The 20,617-nt window shown below is 44.1% G+C and overlaps 1 protein-coding gene and 1 long non-coding RNA gene across 5 annotated transcripts in view; both read left to right on the top strand.

Moving 5' to 3' along the window:
* The window catches only part of LOC102553296 (uncharacterized), a 29,122-nt gene extending 13,859 nt beyond the window's left edge, over positions 1–15,263 (top strand). The window contains exon 4 of one of the 3 annotated variants that reach the window (XR_005493938.2): positions 12,500–15,263. This is a non-coding gene — a long non-coding RNA (uncharacterized LOC102553296). Of the gene's footprint in view, positions 1–5,198; positions 5,463–6,416; positions 7,528–12,499 lie in introns of those variants that run through there. The other 2 variants (XR_005493937.2, XR_005493936.2) reach the window with 2 other exon arrangements.
* A 523-nt stretch (positions 15,264–15,786) lies between these two features.
* On the top strand, positions 15,787–20,316 carry Or5au1 (olfactory receptor family 5 subfamily AU member 1). Of its 2 annotated transcripts, XM_008770559.4 has the most exons (2): positions 15,787–16,064; positions 17,685–20,316. In XM_008770559.4, exon 2 carries the CDS (start codon positions 18,144–18,146, stop codon positions 19,077–19,079), a length of 936 nt encoding a protein of 311 aa, XP_008768781.1. In that variant the 5' UTR covers positions 15,787–16,064; positions 17,685–18,143; the 3' UTR covers positions 19,080–20,316. The 2 variants fall into 2 exon arrangements, with proteins under 2 accessions (XP_008768781.1, NP_001000834.1); NM_001000834.1 differs by lacking the exon at positions 15,787–16,064 and having other exon boundaries at positions 18,144–19,079.
* The last annotated feature ends 301 nt before the right edge of the window (positions 20,317–20,617 follow it).

Raw genomic sequence — 20,617 nt, 5'->3', positions numbered from 1 at the left:
TCATGTGCCTGGCTGAAGTAGACAATTTAAAATCCAGGCAGGGATGGGTGGGGTAGTGCATACAGGAAACGAGGAGATACAGTAGAGGTTGTTGTTGTTGTTATTTTCTGAGACATGTTTGTTTGTTTGTTTGTTTGTTTGTTTGTTTTTCTGTGTAGCCCTGGCTGTCCTGGAACTTACTCTACAGGCCTTGTCTCGAACTCAGAGATCTATCTGCTTCTGTCTCCCTGGGGCTGGAATTAGGACACATTTGTGCCACCACAGCTGGCTCTACAGAGGAGATTTTTAAATCAAAGTCCAGAGAATCTCTACAAGGGCTCCCAAGAGAATCCATCTATTGGCTTCTACTCACTCCCACCCATTTGGTCTCTTGAGTGATGGCTGAGGATCTGCTTTGAGGCCCTTTAGTAGATGTTGGAAATGTTAGAATCAGTGTGAGGTCCCTTTCAGATGGCTTCCAGATAGGGAGAGGAAAGAAACTTAGCCATTGTTTAATTTTTAGCTTGCAACACTACTGGGCCCAAATCTCTTGGCTACAGGAGAGCCAAGGTCTGAAGTCTTAAATGTGAACAGCATTTTTTTTTTTAATCTGAAGGGGAATCATTAGTAGGAGTCTGAACAGCGCCGCAGGTGCGTTTAAGCCTGGCGTGCAGGCAGAGTCATCCTGGTGAGGAAACACACTCGGCATTTCAGTATTTGGTGCTACTTTCCCACAGCGTGTTTAAGACTCTGATGGTTAGGGTTCTCTAGAACAAAAGAAGTTATAGAATGAATCTCTCTACAGGCTATGGTCCAGCTAATTCTGTAATGGCTGCCTGTGAATGGAAGTTTCAAGAATCTAGTCCACAAGACTGGATGTCTTAGCTGCTTTCAGTAGATCAGCATTAAACCAGGCTGGGGTGGCAAGTAGGGTTGGGGTTTGGATTAGGCTACACAGTAAAACCCTGTCAGGGGTGGGGGAGGGTGGATTAAAAAAAAAGCTCTGGATTAAAGGCTTGTTTTCCTGTTTTTTTTTTTTTTAAAGATTTATTTATTACATATAAGTACACTGTAGCTGTCTTCAGACACACCAGAAGAGGGCATCAGATCTCATTACAGATGGTTGTGAGCCACCATGTGGTTGCTGGGATTTGAACTCAGGACCTCTGGAAGAGCAGCCAGTGCTCTTAACCACTGAGCCATCTCTCCAGCCCTTGTTTTCCTGTTTTAAAGGTCCAGATTAGAAGTGGATCTTTCCAACTTCAAATTAAGCAAGCAAGCAAACAAACAAATAAAAAAAAACCCTCACAGATGTTTCTCATTTTGGGGTTTTTGGTTAATTCCAATTGTAGTCAAGTTGACAACCAATAATAGCCATCACAAAGACCATGCAGGCAGCCAACATTATCTATCTATCTATCTATCTTTCTTTCTTTCTTTCTTTCTTTCTTTCTATCTATCTATCTATCATCTATCTATCTATCATGTATCTATCGTCTATCTGTCTATCATCTATCTATCATCTATCTGTCTATCATCTGTCTATCTATCTATCTATCTATCTATCTATCATCTGTCTATCTATCATTTATATATCTATCTATCATCTATCTGTCTGTCTATCTATCTACACATCATGCATACACACACACACACGATTTGTATTGTCAAGGTCAGCTGCCTTTGGGGGTCACTTGGGCTTGAGGGGAACCTCTGGCTCCTCTAGTTTTTCTTTTTCTTTTGTTTTGTTTTTTGCTGGGACAGGGTTTCTCTCCGTAACAGTCCTGGCTGCCCTATGGACCAGGCTGGCCTCGATCACACAGAATCCACCTGTCTGCCTCTTAGTGCTGGGGTTAAAGGTCTGCACCAGCATCTCCCTGCTCTGTTAGTCTTAATTTCACTAGTTGTTCTATCTATGTGGAGGACAAAACCTTGCTTGACTGTGGCCTTGCTTGAAAGTCTTCTGAGAATGAGAAAACAGGTGACTTCCCACACTTACAGGGCATTTTGAGAGATGCCCCACAGTCCCCGGGGACCTGGTTGACTTTGGAGGACAAGGTGGTGGGGGGTGCAGAGTGATTTCTCACTAGGAAGGCATGTTAGTTCTACAACACTCTGTTGGCTTATAGGCGATTCCACTAGGCTCCCCGAAGGGCTCTAGCAATGGCTTAGCTCATCACTGGCCGAAGCCAGGTGTTCTTCATATAAAACTCAGTGGTACACCTTGGCGTGAATCCGCTGGGTACTCCCTTACTGAGTTATATCTCATGGCACTCTGGGTCTTCCGTTCCCATGATCCCATTAGGCATTCAGGAAAGTGAAGAATCAAAAAGGACAAAAAAATCGGGAAGAGGTTTGGGACATGTGATTGAATGCTTGTGGTGCAGATCATTATAAGAGTAAGGCTGTTAAGTTCTATAAATGTTGCCACTTTGAATAATGCAGTGAGGTTGCAATTACCAAGATGCCGGTAAATGCACATGGTTGTCACTATTCTTTTTTTTTTTTTTTTTTTTAAAGATTTATTTATTTATTATATATAAGTACACTGTAGCTGTCTTCAGATACACCAGAAGAGGGCATCGGATCTCTTTACAGATGGTTGTGAGCCACCATGTGGTTGCTGGGAATTGAACTCATAACCTCTGGAAGAGCAGTCGGGTGCTCTTAACCGCTGAGCCATCTCTCCAGCCCGGTTGTCACTATTCTGATGTCACTGACCAAGATGGAGGTCAAGTCACATGGTCGTTGCCAGTTTGATGGTGTCACTGACCAACGGTGGCCAATTCATATGGCTGTTTCTACTTTGATGAGGTCATTAGATGGCAGCGAAGCCGCATGGCTTTTTTTTTTTTTTTTTTTTTTTTTTTTTTTTTTTTTTTTGCTAGTAGTGAGCTCAGCTTCATGATAAAACGAGCCCATCCCCCATCAGCACCCAAGTCCCTGTGGGATCCATGCATCCCTATAGAAGGCATGAGGTCCTCACACACATAGAGGAGCACTGGGAAAACCAGGAGTGTTAAACACACAGGGATGTCTCTTTAACCGAAGGGATGCATTCCTGTTTCCACAGGGAAAGCTGGTAGTTAGTTAATAGCCTGGTGATCTATCTGTGCTGTCTGCAGGGCCAGGCCACACCCGACTCACTCAGTTCATGTTTATTTCCTCCCTGGGATTTTATTCTGAGGGTGGTTTCTCAGTCAATAGAACCCATTCTTGGATGGCCAGTGGCATGTGTACTTTGCAAAAGAGTTTTTATGTAGTCATGCCTTAAACTTTATTGTAGCAACTGTCACTGGGAAACTTTCCCCCAAAGTAGTACTGTGCTTAAATATGCCTGAAAAAAACTGCCCGGGGCCAGACTTCAGCAGTTTAAACCACCACTTCCGAAGTCTTTTTATATTTATTTATTTATTTATTTATTTATTTGGTTCTTTTTTTCGGAGCTGGGGACCGAACCCAGGGCCTTGCGCTTCCTAGGTAAGCGCTCTACCACTGAGCTAAATCCCCAGCCCCCCGAAGTCTTTTTAAAATGGTTTTCTTTCTTGTCTCACACAGATCCTTACTCTTTGGACCATGATGTTTACAGAGACTCCCACACAACTCAAGGATTAAATGTGCAGGGTGGCTTTCTTTCTTTCTTCCTCTTTCTTTCTTTCTTTCTTTCTTTCTTTCTTTCTTTCTTTCTTTCTCTCTCTTTCTTTCATTCCTTTTTCTTTTTAAGATTTATCTATTTTATGTATATGAGTACACTGTAGCTGTCTGTCTTCAGACACCAGAAAAGGGCATCAAATCCCATTACAGATGGTTGTGAGCCACCTTGTGGTTGCTGGGATTTGAACTCAGGGCTGGCTCACTCATGACCACTCCACCAGGCTAGCTCTACATTGCTGCCCTGGTTAAGTGTGGGTTTGGGCATGGGAGAGGGGGAGGCACTCTCCTGAATGCTATATCCCTGAGGGGTAGGGACAGCTCTCCCACCTGCCACAAGCAGTTAGGAGTGGAATGCAGTATCTCCCCCTTGCCCGCATCACCACAGGGCTGATGAAGGGCAGTGCCAGCTTTCCTACTTCACACCCTCAGAAAGCAGGTTTTGCCCCTCATCAAGGGAAGACCCCCCCATGCTCAGGGATCAGTAGGATTAACATGCTAAAGATGGCCCTCCTACCAAAAGCAATCTATAAATTCAATGCGTTCCCCATCAAAATTCTAACACAGTTCTTCACAGACCTTGAAAGGACATTTTTCAATTTTATATGGAAAAACAAAAGAACCCAGGATAGCTAAAACAGCCCTGAACAATAAGAGAACTTTCCAGGGGTATCACCTCATCCCTGGTCTCAAGCTGTATTACAGAGCAATAGTAATTAAAAAATCCACATGATATTGGCACAAAAACAATCTGGTTGATCAATGGGATGGAATGGAAAACAGATATATAAGTCCACACACTTATGGAAGCCTGATTTTTGATAAAGAAGTCAGATATTCCCACTGGGGGAAAAAAAAAGACGGCATCTTCAACAAATGGTGCCGTTCAAATTGATGTCTCCAAGCAGAAGAATGCAAATAGACTACTGCTTAACCTGTACAAAATGCAGTTCCAACTGGATCAAAGGTCTCAACATAAAACCAGATACACTAACAGTGGGAGTGAAAGACCCCCCCAGAGTGGGGAGACCCTCACTCAAGTCTCTGGATGACTCGATCCCCCAATAACTCACACAAGAGGGTCCTTGCTGTAATCACATGAGGTTTATTGATAGGAACCAGTGCACTGGGGTAGAGACTCATATCCCACGCAAGGGCATAGGAGTTTGACCCCCAGTAGCTGGGAGAAGGGGTATTTAAAGGAAGAAGCCACAACCCAAGGGGGCAGGGATGGCGTCATTGGAAAATGTGGAGAATACCAGTGAAAAGTCACAAGGAGAAGCTTCCTGTCTCTCAAGATTGCTTTTAAGATTGTAATCTAACTTTATGGTCAGCTAGTTCCTGGGAGAAGCTTTCTGTTATCTTTACTAGGTCAGGATCACGTATCTAAGGGCCTTATCTTTAAGCCCTTTTATCTAGTTTCTGGGAGAGCAGGCTCAAGATATGTGACCTTTTACCTACTTACAGGTAGAGAGCAGGGTCTGGAATTTGAGGTTTTTAGGGCTTCTTAGGTGTGAGATAGCATTTTTAAACTTCTGACTTCTTGGCTATATTTTTTATTCTTTCAGGAGCAGGAGCTGCTTCTGACTCTTTTGCCTGCGTTTGGGACCGTTCCCCTCCTGCTGGGTTGCCTCATTCAGCTTTCGTTTGAGGGAAGATACCTGATCCCTTTTGCAACTTGATAAGCCGTCTTGGGTTGACAACCCTGGCAACTCCACCTTTTTCTGAAGGGAATTAACGAGGAGTGGATTTGGGGGAGAGGGGAGGAAAAGAAATGATGGTCAGGATGTAATAGATGAGAGAAGAATAAAGTTAAAAAATAATAATTAGAACTGGAGAGATGGCTCAGTGTTTAAGAGCACTGACTGCTCTTCCAGAGGTCCTGAGTTCAATTCCCAGTAACCACATGGTGGCTCACAATCATCTGTAATGAGATCTGATGCCCTCTTCTGGTCTGTCTAAAGACAGCTAAAGTGTACTTATATATAATAAATTAAAAAATAATAAAAAAGATAACAGTTTAAAACAAACATTCAAATGACCTAATGTGGTGGCTCTGTAAACCCAGCTCAGGAGGCAGAGGCAGGCAGCTTTCTGTGAAGTCAAGGCTAGCCAGTTTATGTAACGAGTTGTGAGACATCAGGGGTTATGTAGCAAGACCTTGTCTCAAAGAAAGAAAGAAAGAAAAAAAAAGAAGGAAAGAAGTAAAGAAGGAAAGAAGGAAAAAGGAAGAAAGAGAAAGAAAGAAAGAAGGGAAGAAAGAAGGAAAGAAGGAAGGAAGGAAGGAAGAAGGAAAGAAAGAAGGAAGGGAGAAAGAAGGAAAGAAAGAAGGAAGAAGGAAAGAGAGAGAGAAAGAGAGAGAGAGAGAGAGAGAGAGAGAGAGAGAGAGAGAGAGAGAGAGAGAGAAAGAAAGGGAGAACAACACAACAAAATCACCCAAAGGATATAAAGGAAAAGGTGTATAAAGGAAAAGGAGGAGCAACTCTCCTTTGAGAAAGCCACACACACACTGGGGGGCGTATCTTACATTCTCCCCGACTGCCTCTCTTTCTAAACCTTGTGCTTAAAATCTCCACAAAACCGCTAATCTCTATAAAACAGCTTTATATTAACTTCTTTTAGTCTATCCTATCCTGTAAAAATTTTTTTCTGCATCAAAGCCAACACTCCTGGGTTTGCCCGAGGGAAGGACTCTGAAGGACTCTTCAGCTGCTGCGGGTAACGGAGCCGGGCGATGGTAAGGCATCGCTCACTGGACACTGCCTTCTTTTACCGTTTCTTGGCAGGAGAGAAGCAAGTGTATCCAATAGGAGTTCTGTAGGATAAATCACAAAGCGTTTGATATAAATGGAATGAGCTGAATGCGCACATCAGGAAGACACATCGTGGGAATGAGGAGATCTGAGAAGACTGACGGTCACCTCTCAGTTTGCCTCTAGAAGAACGCTGACAACATCACGTGACTTCTGGGGGGGGTCCTAATTTGACCACTCCAATTATGTCAAGTCCAAAAGGTATTAGAACACTTGCAGTAAGTAATTTCGAGAATGTTCCTCACTGAAGATCAAGCAATGGAAAAGAAGGCTTGCCCGCCTGTGATAGTAACAGACTTTTCTGCGCTACGTTGCAGTGTGAATCCTATTCCCATGGGAACCCTGTTTGCTCTCCCACGCCTCCTCCAGCCGAAGGAATCTGATGGGCAGATACCGCGCCAAGCCCTGGCGAGACGGCCTAGTGTGTTCAAGGTCACTGTGCAAACAGCTCATTTAGGGCAGAGACCTCCCGAATCCTGAGCCCATCTGGGGAAAATAATGAGAAGTACTCTCCTTACAGGCACCTAGATTCTGATGGATCGCAAGTTCAACTCCACCACGATGCTCACTGTTGGGTCTCAATAGCTCAGTGTTCAAAGTGTTTTTGTTTTGTCTTGTTTTTACATTTACTTATTTAGTATGTTCTGTGAGTGTGGCTCAAGGACAACATATGAGAGCCAGTTTTCTCCTTCCACAGCGTGGGCGCCCCTGGAGACTAAATTCAGGTCTGCAGGCTTGGTAGCAAGTGCTCTTCTCAGTGAACTGTTTGCTGGCCTACCTCACAGGAATTTGAATCCTTTCAGCACCTGCCACCTCTCCCACAAGCACCACCACCACCATTCCCTGAGCTGGAAGACAAAAATCAGAGACACAGATCCTCCTCAAAAGCCAGGACTAGGGCTGGAGAGATGGCTCAGTGGTTAAGAGCACTGACTGCTCTTCCAGAGGTCCTGAGTTCAAATCCCAGCAACCACATGGTGGCTCACAACCATCTGAAATGAGATCTGATACCCTCTTCTGGTGTGTCTGAAGATAGTGACAGTGTAATCATAATATATAATAAATAAAATATTAAAAAAAAAAAGCCAGGACTAGCGGGCAGGTGGTACTTGGGTGTCTCCGTGGTGTGGAACATCCGTGTTCTGCCCGGGAAGACACTGTCTCTTCTTGTGCCTCGAGAATTCTGATAAGGTGACTTTGTAGAAAACTGGAGCAGTTATAGTTCGGCTACTCCCCATAATCTGTACTTAATCTCAGTTTTCAGGCTTCAACAAATGTCGTTTTATGGTCCCGCCGAAAGGCCAAAAATTTTGGGGTGATATGAACCATTTTTGTGCTATCAAATCTTTTTTCCTGGAACATTCTGAAGATTTTACCTAAAAGTTGTCAATAATTGCATGTTGTAGACATGTCACAAACGTGCTATTTTGTTTTCTCATATCTGAGCGTTTGTGTATGTTACACTGACACAGTCCTTGTACAAGGACAGCTCAGATTATGCATTCTTGGTGTGTGGGACAGTCCTCTTCTGGATAAGTGGCCTGTCGCCTCATGAATTTCTAATTTTCATTCAGTGTGTTCTGCCACTGTGTATGTTTTCAAACACACACTATCATCTATCCATGTTGCCAAGTTGTGTTGCTATGGTGACCGTGAAGCAGCTGCTTTTGTGAGAAACCCTACGACACACACTTCCACTCTTTCCTTTGTTGACAATCAGCTTGTGGCTACTGAGAAACCAGCCCTTTGCCGAGTCCGGGACATCCCTGACTATTTCTCTACCACAGTTTAAGGCAGATAAACATCTTCCCTTCTGTTAGAATTCTAAAAGGACCATTGATTTGTGTCTCTTTGCTTTATTTGCTTTTTATTTCTTTTCTGTCCACCTCAGTCATTTGGGAGTAGTTGAGAGGGTTCGCCCAAGTCTACACATATATAAGATCTTTAAAGCATCATGCATACTCTGTTGACAAAAACATGCACTGGCTTTTGAAAAAACATTTTCTAACGTGCTGTTTCAGTTGTTGAATTGTCTGGAGTAGAAATAAGACACTAATTTAATTACCTAGAATGCTGCTCTTTTTCTTTTCCCTGGCTTTTGTCAGGGCTCGGGGAGCGCAACCCTGAGGAGCTCTCATGGGTCCACCCTCCACACACACCTCACCACACACGGTGGAACCCTGAAGTGCGGTGAGAGCAGCCCCTACAATAGCAAGTGAACAGAGCAGACACGTGGTGAGTAGCTTGAGAGTTCAAACACGGGTCTTTGAAGTGGGCGCCCCCTCCTGGTGCACAGTGGGACTTCTGAGACGGAACTAAAGAACAGGGAGCAGGTTTTCTGAGCATTGTGTGAGTCCCATGACTCTAGTCATGCGTATGGTTATTGTTACTGTAAAACAAACAGAAACCAAACAGACAAAAACCAGAGGAAAGAATGCTCAATGCATACAGAAAAACAAGAGTAGTTCTGTGGCTTTGTAGTTGCTGCCGCTGGGACTGGGAAAACTCAGTTCACAGGGCAGTGGGTAAAGGGGTCAGGAAATTTTCTTCAGTCAGGGTGAATACTCACCCCTGATTTGAGGATTGCAGTGCCTAAGAAACTGTGAAAGATTAAAGAAGATAAGACTCTTTGTTGGCATTCCTTCTAGGCTGTGCCCAACAGTTACCTGGCAACAGCCAGGTAGGCCGGGCTTACTATAAAAGGGACAGTTTGGCCCCTCCTCTCTCTGACTCTCTTCTCTTCCTGACCCCTTTCTCTCTCCCCCACCCGACATGTTCCTGGCCGCTCCTTCCGCTTCTTCTCTTCTCTGTCTCTGTCTCTACTCCCCTCTCAACTCCCCTTCCCATGTCCTAAATAAACTCTATTCTAAACTATACCCGGTACAGGGCTGTTACCTCAGGGGGGAGGGATGCCTCAGCATGGGCCAGCGGAGACACCCCTCCCACCACACCGTACTGCGCTCTTCAAAACATATCCTTGGCTTTTTATAGAACTCAACACTCTTGCCAACGATTGCCAATGAACTCATATTACATCCCCGGAAAAGAAGAAACAAAAACATCCAGTCCCTACCAGGTGACAATGGGCAGTATGTCGCACCCCAACCAACTATTATGCATGTAAAGAGACGGGAAAATAGGACCAAAAAGAGGAGATTAGTGAAGCACCGGGGCAAGCCAGAACTGACATGTTAGTTAGCTCGGAAGATCATGAAAGCAGCTGTTCTCAGTAAATAAAAAGTACAAAAACTGAGCAAAGAAATGGAAACCAAAGGAAGATGCAATCAAAATCTAGATATGAAAATGACAGGTCCAAGTGAAAATACACATTAAACAGTAGCAGACTAGATACTGCAAAAGAAAAGATTAGTGCACTTGGAAGCCTAGCAGTTAAATGCACTGGAAGAGAAACCCTGAAAGATCTAAACGAGTAGATAAGAAAAATGGTGTTGGGTTTCAGACTGGGACAGGGCCCCCCACCAGGTGCATATTTTACATGTGTGATCTGGCCTCCAGGTTCTCCCAGCATCCCTCAGTCCCTACATGGCATACCACACCCTCTACTCTGAACTTTCCAACCCTGGGTCTGGGCTGCCCTTCCCCCAGAGGCTTTTCCCTATAGAATCCAGACAGTTTTGGTTTCTCTGACCCCCTTTCCTTCGATCTCTCTGTACATTCTTTCTCCCCCTCTCCTTGGTTTCTCTTCCCATGGTGACTTCCTTGTCCTTCCTTCAGTGAATTCATTTGCTCAAGAGCAGTTTCTCAATAAACTTGTGTGCCCGTGTGTGTGTGTGTGTGTGTGTGTGTGTGTGTGTGTGTATCTATATCTATATTATATATGTCTATCTATCTATCTATCTATCTATCTATCTATATCTTGGCTCATTTCATCGGCGGAGAAATAGCTCATCAAATAGAATATCATCCTCTTTGGAGTTCCAGCAGCTCGATGTACTGTGATTCCCAAGACAAAGAGAGAAGCATGAAAGTATGCTTAAATAAGATGTGGGGTTGGGGATTTAGCTCAGTGGTAGAGAGCCCTGGGTTCAGTCCTCGGCTCCAGGAAAAATAAAGACAAAATAATAAGACGTAACTTCAGCATTTCAAAACATAAGACCACAATACACTCACTGATTTAATAAATGTAACAAACCCCAAGTACAAGAAACATGAAGAAATCCACACAGGCCATATCAAACTGTTCAAAACAAGCCACAAAGCAGCTAGAGAAAGCAGCTTGTTACATAATGGAGAGACAAAGACAGCCGACTTCTCACCGGGAGCAGAGCCAGCAAGAAGACAATGATCTACACATACTGAAGGGAAAGGCTGCCTCCAGAATTCTAAACTTAACTTGATAAACACTTTTCAAACATGATGTTTTTAGATGTTCAGTATGGAAACAATTACCCACTAGTGGATTATCCCTATAACAAATGTTAAAGAAGTCATTCAGAGAGAAAATGAAAACAGCGAAGGAATTAAAAATACTGAATGTTAGCAGTCTGGGTCATTAAAGAAGGTTGTTGTCCTAGTTTTTAAAATCTCTTTAAATCAGATTGATTTTAAACTGTATTTTAGAAATGATAACAATGCATTGTGGGATTTAAGGCATGGGAAAATATATATGTGTAACAACAACATAGGCTGGAAGCAAAGAGGTAAAAGCCCACTGCTGGAGAACCCTAAGCTATATGAAGGATGTGTCACTGAGTTGACTGGGATGTAGAGATGTACACTATGAACTGCAAACAAAGTAACAAAAGATACAAAGCTACAGATACGAAACTGGAAAAGAATATAAATTTAACAGGAAGCAATAATCCAAGAAGAAGAAGAAGAAGAAGAAGAAGAAGAAGAAGAAGAAGAAGAAGAAGAAGAAGAAGAGCAAGAAGAAGAGGAAGAAGAGGAGGAAGAAGAAGAAGAGGAGGAGGAAGAAGAAGAGGAGGAGAAGAGGAGGAGGAGGAAGAAGAAGAGGAGGAGGAGAAGAGGAGGAGGAGGAAGAAGAGGAGGAGGAGGAGAAGAAGAGGAGGAGGAAGAAGAAGAGGAGGAGGAGAAGAGGAGGAGGAGGAAGAAGAGGAGGAGAAGAGGAGGAGGAGGAGAAGGAGGAAGAAGAGGAGGAGGAGAAAGAGGTTAAATCGGAAACCACAGCACACAGCATGACCACAGACTCAACTCCAAGTATGTCAAGTAAGAGCTGTATGATAGGGGTTGGGGATTTAGCTCAGTGGTAGAGCGCTTGCCTACGAAGCGCAAGGCCCTGGGTTCGGTCCCCAGCTCCGAAAAAAAGAAAAAAAAAAAAAAAAAGAAAGAGCTGTATGATAGCCCAGTAATTAAGAGTACTAGTTGCTCTCCCAGAAGACCCAGGTTCAGTTCTCAGCACCCACATAGTGGCTCAAAACTGCTTCGTCTTCTGTGCTCCTCAGGCACCAGGCACACTGGTTGTGCACAGACATACATGCAGATAAAACACCCAAACACATGAAAAGATCCTGTGGGGATTATTTACTTTAGTGATTGACCCTGAGTCACCAATAATACATCAGTGCTAGGTTAAGGAACAAACAAACAAAGAAGCAAACAAGTACTTCTGCTTGGAGTACTTTAATCAAGAGTGAACCTAGATTTAAATTCTACACTTCATGCTTTCCGTGTCTGCGTCTTATGTCCTATCTGTCTGTTGCATGACTTTGTGTCTGCGTCTGTGTGATTATGTGTGTAGAGACACACAAAATCCGTGTGTGCTATGAACTGTGTGGTATGAGCTGTGTGTGTCTCTGTGTCTGTCTGTGAGTGATATGACTGCCTATCCCTCACAAAAGGCTTTGATTTATGCATTGAGCAGCACAGAAAACACCACACGGGGAAGGAATGGATACTTTACAGGAATCTTTAACAGAGTTTTACACGGGATTATGTCACTGGCTCCAACCGATCCCAATTGACCAGATAACAAACACCATCGCTTATCAAGCAGTATCCATAAACAGTTGTCTTCAATCTGTACGGTGGGTTTTTAGGAAGTTGTTCTCAGTCTCTGTGTTTGCTGCTTTCAGCGAATGAGGCACCCGCAGACGAGGTCGTCACTTACAATTGCAGCTAGGCATCAGCTCCTACTGTAAAGACCACACAGGAAATCTAAGGTAAGTAGGGTCAGTTGCTACACTGTTCTCTTAAAGGCAGATTAGACAGTCTGAGTCCACAGTAGGGTAGGAGTCTGTGAGGTCCAGTAAGAGTTTCCGTCTCTTAGAATGTCAGAGATACCTTCAGAATATCCCATTGCCAGAAGAGCTAGTCATTTACTTCCCACCAGTAACGCACTTTCATTACAGATATGTAAACGCTCCAACAGTAAATGGATTTTAAAAGTCATGGAGCATTAACATTAGCCAAAACAAACTGATTGTGATTATTATTAATATCTGACAAAGTATGGTTAAAAATAAGAAATATCGGGCTGGGGATTTAGCTCAGTGGTAGAGCGCTTACCTAGGAAGCGCAAGGCCCTGGGTTCGATCCCCAGCTCCGAAAAAAAGAACCAAAAAAAAAAAAAAAAAAAAAAAGAAATATCAGGCTGGGAAAACGGCTCAGCCATTAAAGGCTAGGCTCACAACCAAAATAAAAAAATATCAGCACCGGGTGGTGGTGGCACAGGCCTTTAATCCCAGGACTCAGGAGGCAAAGGCAGGCAGATCTCTGAGTTTAAGGCCAGCCTGGTCTACAGAGTAAGTTCCAGGACAGCCAGGGTTGCGTTGAGAAATCCTATCTTGAAACAAACAAACAAACAAAAACCAACAGCCAGCAATCACCTTTTAAAAATATTTTTTAATTTTAATTATGTATATATTCGTGAATATGAGTGCAGGTGTCCACGGGGGCCAGAGGCATCAGGCGCCCCTGGAGCCGGTGTTACTTGGGTCCTCCGTAAGAGAAGCATTAACCTCTGAAATGTCTCTATAGGCCCAGCAAGCACTTTTGGTTCTCGACTTCTTAGTTTATCCAGTGGGAAGATGGTCAACAGGCACCTAGTAATGAGACTTCAGAATATAGTAGATAAAAATTGAAACGAATCCATGATTGCCAGGGATGGTGACCCATGTCTTTAATCCTAACATTTAGGAGGCAAAGTCAAGCTGTTCTCTAGGAGTTTGAGACTAGCCTGTACTACATAGTGCATTCTGGACCAGCCAGGGCTACATAGTGAGGTAGTACCTCAAAAGCAAAACATCCATTACATCGATGACCGAAGAAGAAGGGGCATATGACGACTGAGTGGATGTATTGTTCTTAATCTTGTTATCAACCAACTTAACCTAATTGGGATTTGTGGAGTACTCCACTACAAAGGAGAAGACATTCTTCTCAAATGGACATGGAACAGCCACCAACACAGGCTGCATTTTACTCAGTGAATTCTGCAACATCAAAGCCATACAGAGTATTTTCCCTGACCAGGTGCTATTAAATTGGAAACCAATAACAAAAGGTTGTTAGAAAATCCCCAAACATGTGGGAACTAAGTAGCTAGCTCTAACTTGTACTATTAATACAACCATGAAATCTCCAAACATGTGGAAACTAAGTAGCTAGCTCTAACTCGAACTATTAGCACGATGGTGAAGAGCAGAAAGTTTGTGTTGATGGAGGTTAAAGCACAGGTGTATACTAGTCAGCTCTTCTAGAAGGAAAACCTAGGTTTCTGTTACAGAGTAAACACAGTTAATAGTCAGTAGCTCTGTTTACATAAGGGAGAGCTTTTCTTTGAGGTAATGATCCACAAGTTGCTAGGAATCTGGTGGGGCTCATTCCCTCAACCCCAGCTTCTCAGTCACCTGACTCTGGGACAGAGACTCTGATAGATAACAAACACTTTAATGGGTCTTCATGGGACCAATTACTCCTTTTTCTCACTTGCCTCCTAAAACCCCACCATGAACACCTCTTCCCCAGTCGGGAGCTGCCCAGAGGGGACAGATGGCTCTGGGGAGTCTCTTGCCCATGAAAGCCTGGTGGTGAGGGTTCACAGGGAAGGGGGCTGTCTCATTCCTTACCCTCATGAGGTCCCCAGATTTAGTCAATGGACACAGAGTCTGCCTCTGTTTTCATTGTTCTTTCGAGGAAGGCTTGTGCTCGGAGCTCCAGTACCATCAAGTCATGTGCTAGGATTTGGCTTACAGAACATCTCATCTGGTTTTGATGACCACAAGGTAGCCCAGCTGTGTGAGAATTATCACCTACTGGCGTATCTATAGGAGGGAAGAGACTGATATCAGAACACTGAGAATTCTGGCAGGTTAGGAAAGGAAGTGTGGTTAGAAGGGTCTGTGTCCTTGTGTAAACACCTCACAGCTCAGTGTTCCTTAAAGTTCAAAGATCACCTGTTGTAAAAGCATCAGACTTCCGGGTTCATCTGTAGACCTATTGGATCAGATTTCTTGCAGTTGAAAACTGGGATCTTACATATAGTAAGGCTATCTAGTGACCTTTTGTTAGGAGTCACCATCGCCTAAGGATCTTAAAGGTCACTGGCTGTTCTGCTGGCTCATGTTCTTCATATATCCTTTTGCTCTTTGGTCTTCAGGGGGAGCATTGAGAAGTCAGGTATGAATAAAATCCCTTCCAACTCCTTCGTCTACTTCTAATCTTTCCTTTTTCGTCTTTCTTTTATGTGTATGGATGTTTTGCCCGAGTGTATTATCTATGAACCACTTTTGTGTCCAGAGGTGCCAGAAAAGGGCATTGGATCCTCTAGAACTGGAATTACAGACTGTTGTAAGCTACTATGTAGACTCTGGGAATCGAGCCTGGGTCTTCTGGAAGAGCAGCTAGTGCCACCGAGCCATCTCTCCAGCACTGAGCCAGCACCTCTTCCTTCTTTTAAAAATAATACTTGGGGGCTGGAGAGATGGCTCAGTGGTTAAGAGCACTGGCTGCTCTTCCAAAGGACCAAGGTTCAATTCCCAGCACCGCATGACAGCTCACACCAGCCTGTAACTCCAGTTCCAGGGGATCCAACACCCTCACAGATATATACGTAGGCAGAATAGCAATGCACATACAATAAAAATAAACATAGATAAACATAAATAAACAATAAAAAATAGAACTCACGTCGGATTTTCTTCTTCCAAGGTACAAACTGCCATCTCCAGGTTATTTCAAAATATGTCAGAGATCAACTTCTCTATAATCTGTTTTTTTGTCTAATTCGTTGTATTCTGGAGGATTTTTAAATTTAGTGCAGATTAGAGAAAAGTGATAAGCAATAAAAGGGGGAGGGAGAGGGAGAGGGAGACGGAGAGGGGGAGGGAGGAGAGGGGAAGGAAGAGGGAGAGGGGAAAAGAAGAGGGAGAGAGAGAGGAATAGAGAGGGAGAGGGAAATGGCAAACACTTGTCACAGTGGAGGGTCCCCTTCATCTGCACCACCCCAGGCATTGGACATGTTCCTAGTTTTGATTTTTTTTCTGGTTTTGTCTATTTTCCTTATCAGAGAAATACTACAGGTCTGTTACTTGAGCTAAAACAGGATTCTGAGGAAATAAGGAAAGAAGATGCGAAGCCAGAGGTCGAGTGGTTCTACTCTACTCTTAATGTCCCACTGGTGACTTCCTTGAAGTTCTGGTAAGTTATTTCCAGCCTGGATTTTCACAGTTATTTCTCCTGCAATTTGTCTTTGAGTTAAGGTGACTTTTGACCCCGTTAGGGTTGACAGCATTAGTGGCTCAACTCTAGAACCCCACATTCTTTAGTTTTCCTTAGTTCATTATAAAGTAGTCGCTCTTGGGCTACGGTAGCTTAATGTTACATCCCAGTAACTAGAAATAAATCAAGACACGCTGCGCTTCCAGATGCTCTGTGTTCAGGTCTGCTGGCTGTTTTTAGTGCATGTTTTCTCTGGGCATCACCCAAAGTGGCTTCTATTGTTACTATGGTTATGATGATGATGATGATGATGATGATGATGATGATGATGATGATGCATACGTGTACATGTGCTTCTGTATGCCTGTCATGGAAGTCAGTAGAGGGCATCAGAGCCCCTGAAACTGGAGTTACAGGTGGTTGTGAAGGTCTGAAATGCGTTTGTAGAACCGAACCCACATCCACTGGAACTCAGCACTTTTACACGCTGAGCCATCTCTCCAGCCCTCAAATGCTTTTCTTTTTCTTTTTTTTTTTTCTTTTTTTTTCGGAGCTGGGGACCGAACCCAGGGCCTTGTGCTTGCTAGGCAAGCGCTCTACCACTGAGCTAAATCCCCAACCCATATGCTTTTCTTATTATCACGCACAGCCCTCCCTTGATGAGCATGGTCTTTTAGTACTTACCCATAGCTAAGTCCAGTTATCTATATGGCTAGAATATTCTGCCTGGGTACTTTCACGATCCTGGAGATTCTGGCAGTGGGGATAACCAACATCTTGGTGTGCTCAGTTCAACTCTGGGCGCTCCCGAATCATCCAACATCTTTCACAGATGCAATCCTTACTCCCTGAACGACAAGGAGAAGAGCTCATATTGGCTGGTTTTGTCCTACCTAGTCATGTCTGCTGGCTTTAAAGTCTGCAAAACTGAGTCTTCAACAAAGCACTGGGTACTGAAACCACTGGTAATTCCTGACCGTGAGGGCAGAGGAGCTGACAGAGCAGGGATAGGGTGATGTTTACAAGACACATTCTCTAAATAGGAAAGACATTTTTACACACTTCAGCCTTAGAGGGGGCCTGATCTTGTCTACCAATAGCTCCCAATCTCAGGGCGGTTTTGTTGACTGAAAATGACGGAGACTTTCATAAACATGGGTGGGTATGTTCCCTGCCGAACAACCCCTAGTCCTCAATGTCGGCTTGCTCATTACACCACCCCTGTCTCTCTATATCCTCAGCCACTCTCGTCTTTACAAACAGCAGTAATTAAAATCAGATTATGCTGTACCCATAGGGGTGCATTTCCACCTGAGCCAAACAACCTCCTTCAGCTTCCCTGAAAGCCCGTCCTGTCACTGCTGCTTAGCATGTGCTCCTGTCTATGTCCTTGGGTGGTGGCTTTTGTGTTACATTTTGTTACTGTTTTATCTCACTTTCCCCATGTGTTTATGTGGTAGGCCTGTCTGCCCTGTGAGGACGGCCATTGCAAGCATTCCTTACATCTTAGTGTGCGCTCTGCGTTCAAGCGATTTGATTTGTGTTTCACTCACTGAGCCTTCACCATATTTCAGGCCAACTTCTGTTCTTCCTCTACAGATCAGAAAACTGAAATCCAGAGACGTTAGGTCCATCCCACAGGTGACACGTGTGGTTAGCGATGAAGCTTCTGCTCATTTTGTGCTCCCACAGAACGTATCGTCTATCACGTGCGATGTCCCTCCCTGTCACCAGGCACTGCAGACTTCCTTAGGAGGGAATCCAGAGTCATGTAGACAGAACACTAAATGTGGATTCCAAGAGAGAAGGCCTCATTATTTAGACTTTTCGACCTCCAAGAGTTTTCATATCGTTGTTCTATTTCCCGTTGCTTCTCACGGAAGGCTTGCTGATCAACCGACCAATCAAGAAGAGGAGGTCTTCTCTCATGACAGTCCCATCTACAAAGCCAGATCTCTCCAAAAGACCCCAACTCAGGAACGCTTGAGCAAATGGTGAGAGTCCCCGAGTGTTCAGTCTCACGTCTGTAGTCTGTCTGCGCTCCAGAGCTGAACAGATATGGAAAGAACAAACTTGAGCCAAGAGATGGAGTTTGAGCTCTTGGGCCTCACCAGTGACCCCCAGCTCCAAAAGCTGCTCTTTGTGGTGTTTCTGATCATGTACTCCATCACTGTGTTGGGAAACCTGGTCATGTTCTTTCTCATCCATGTGAGTACCACTCTGCACACACCCATGTATTCCCTCCTCAAGAGCCTTTCCTTCCTGGATTTCTGCTACTCTTCTACGGTGGTCCCCCAGACACTGATGAACTTCTTGGTTCAGAGGAAGGTAATCTCTTACTTTGGCTGCATGGCTCAGATGTTCTTTTACGCGGGCTTCGCCACCAGCGAGTGCTACCTCATTGCCGCGATGGCCTATGACCGCTACGTCGCTGTTTGCAACCCACTCCTCTATCCAACCATCGTGTCTCCTAACGTCTGTGCCTCTCTCATCGTTGGCTCCTATAGCGCCGGGTTTCTCAATTCTCTGATCCACACAAGCTGCATCTTCAGTCTGAACTTCTGTGGTGCTCACGTGGTCACTCATTTCTTCTGCGACGGACCGCCCATCCTGTCCCTGTCCTGCGTGGACACTTCGCTGTGTGAGATCTTGCTCTTCATTTTTGCGGGCTTTAACCTTCTGAGCTGCACTCTCACCATCTTGATTTCCTACTTCTTAATCTTCGTCGCCATCCTCCGAATGCATTCAACCCAGGGAAGGTTCAAAGCGCTCTCCACCTGCACTTCCCACCTCACGGCTGTGTGCTTCTTCTTTGGCACGACACTTTTTATGTACTTGCGCCCTAGGTCCAGCTACTCCTTGACCCAGGACCGCACAGTTGCCGTGATCTACACAGTGGTGATCCCAATGCTGAACCCCTTAATCTACTCTTTGAGAAACAAGGATGTGAAGGAGGCTTTAAGGAGGGTTTGGGGCTGGAAATCAATGCGATGACATTTTAGTTAGTTTCCATTGCTGTGGAATGGACCATGACCAAGGCAAGTCTTATAAAGGACAACATTTAACTGGGGCTGGCTTACAGGTTCAGAGGTTCAATCCATTGTCATCGGGGTGGGAATATGGCAGCATCCAGGTAGGCATGGTGTGGGGAAAGCTGAGAGTTCTACATCTTGTTTTGAGAGCAAACATGAGAGGCTTCCAGGAAGCTAGGAGAAGAATCTCAAAGCCAATTCTCAATGTGACACACTTCCTCTAACAAAGCCATGCCCACTCCAACAAGGCTACACTTCCTAATAGTGACACTTCCTGGTTTGCCAAAAATTCAAACCACCACAGAGGATCTTCTTGACTCACGTGTCTTTAGGAAGAAAAGAGAGCTGCCTCTTATGGGGTGTTGGCTCCAAGAATGTCCCCAAGCTCACCCTGTGAATCACACCCTCTGGTCTGGGGGTGCTTTTGCAACTATCCACAAGAAGAACTGTTGGTTTCACAGGGACTAAGAATCTAGAAAGATCTTCTGCTCTTGTTTAATTGGACTCATTGGTCAAGACTAATAATGGCTTTGATCTAATATTTTATCCATAATTTGAAATTTGTGAATAATTTATTTTCCTATTAGAAACAGACATTTTTGTTCTTCATATTAAGGTTATTTCCTGTGAGGCATAGTGACTCATACTTTTAATCCCGGCACTTGAAAGGAGACACAAGTCCAAAGGCAGCCTCAGCGACACAGTGAGACCCTGATGCAATGTGGTCATCATTAAATTAAGCAAAATAAGCGAGACAAAGAAAAACAAATGTTACATGCTTTCTTTCAATCATAGATCCCAGATTTCATGTAGATATATCAAATCACACACACACACACACACATACATACACATACACACACGCACATACATACATACATACACACACACGCACACATGCACACATACATACATACATACATACATACATACATATACACACACGCGCACACACACATACATACATACACACACACATACACACACATACACACACACACACACGGGAGGAGGACATGAAGATGAAAAGATTGTGGGAAATGAACAGGAACAAAGGGAGGGGAAACGGAGAGAGGAGGGGGGAGAAATGAATTTGGTCAAAGCACGTGATGTACTTGTTTCAAAATTATATACATCACTTACTGCAATGAATATAAGCAAATAAAATTTATATAAAATAAAAAAATACACATGCAAAGCATTCAGAAGTTCCTGAGTAGCTCCTGAGTAGTTCAGGCTCCTGTCTTCCCCTCATGTGAGCTCTGCGTCCATCAACCTCAGGCTACCTTAAGATGGGGCATCATGCCTTCAAGTAGCTGCAGAGTTCTAATGAAGAAATGTTTGAGATGATCGAAGGAGCCTGACCAACAATCTGTGACCATTGAGTCTGTGTTGGAAGACTTGGGAGTGGATGTTTAAGGACATAGCTACCAGCTCACTCTACCAAATGCCAATGAAGCAATGTTTCAAAGGTAACTCAGTGGGCAGGCATGGTGGTAC

This window comes from Rattus norvegicus, chromosome 15 (assembly GCF_036323735.1).
Source record: "Rattus norvegicus strain BN/NHsdMcwi chromosome 15, GRCr8, whole genome shotgun sequence".
NCBI lineage: Eukaryota > Metazoa > Chordata > Mammalia > Rodentia > Muridae > Rattus > Rattus norvegicus.
The sequence above is the reverse complement of the archived record's forward strand: the minus strand, read 5'-3'. Positions and strand labels throughout refer to the sequence as shown.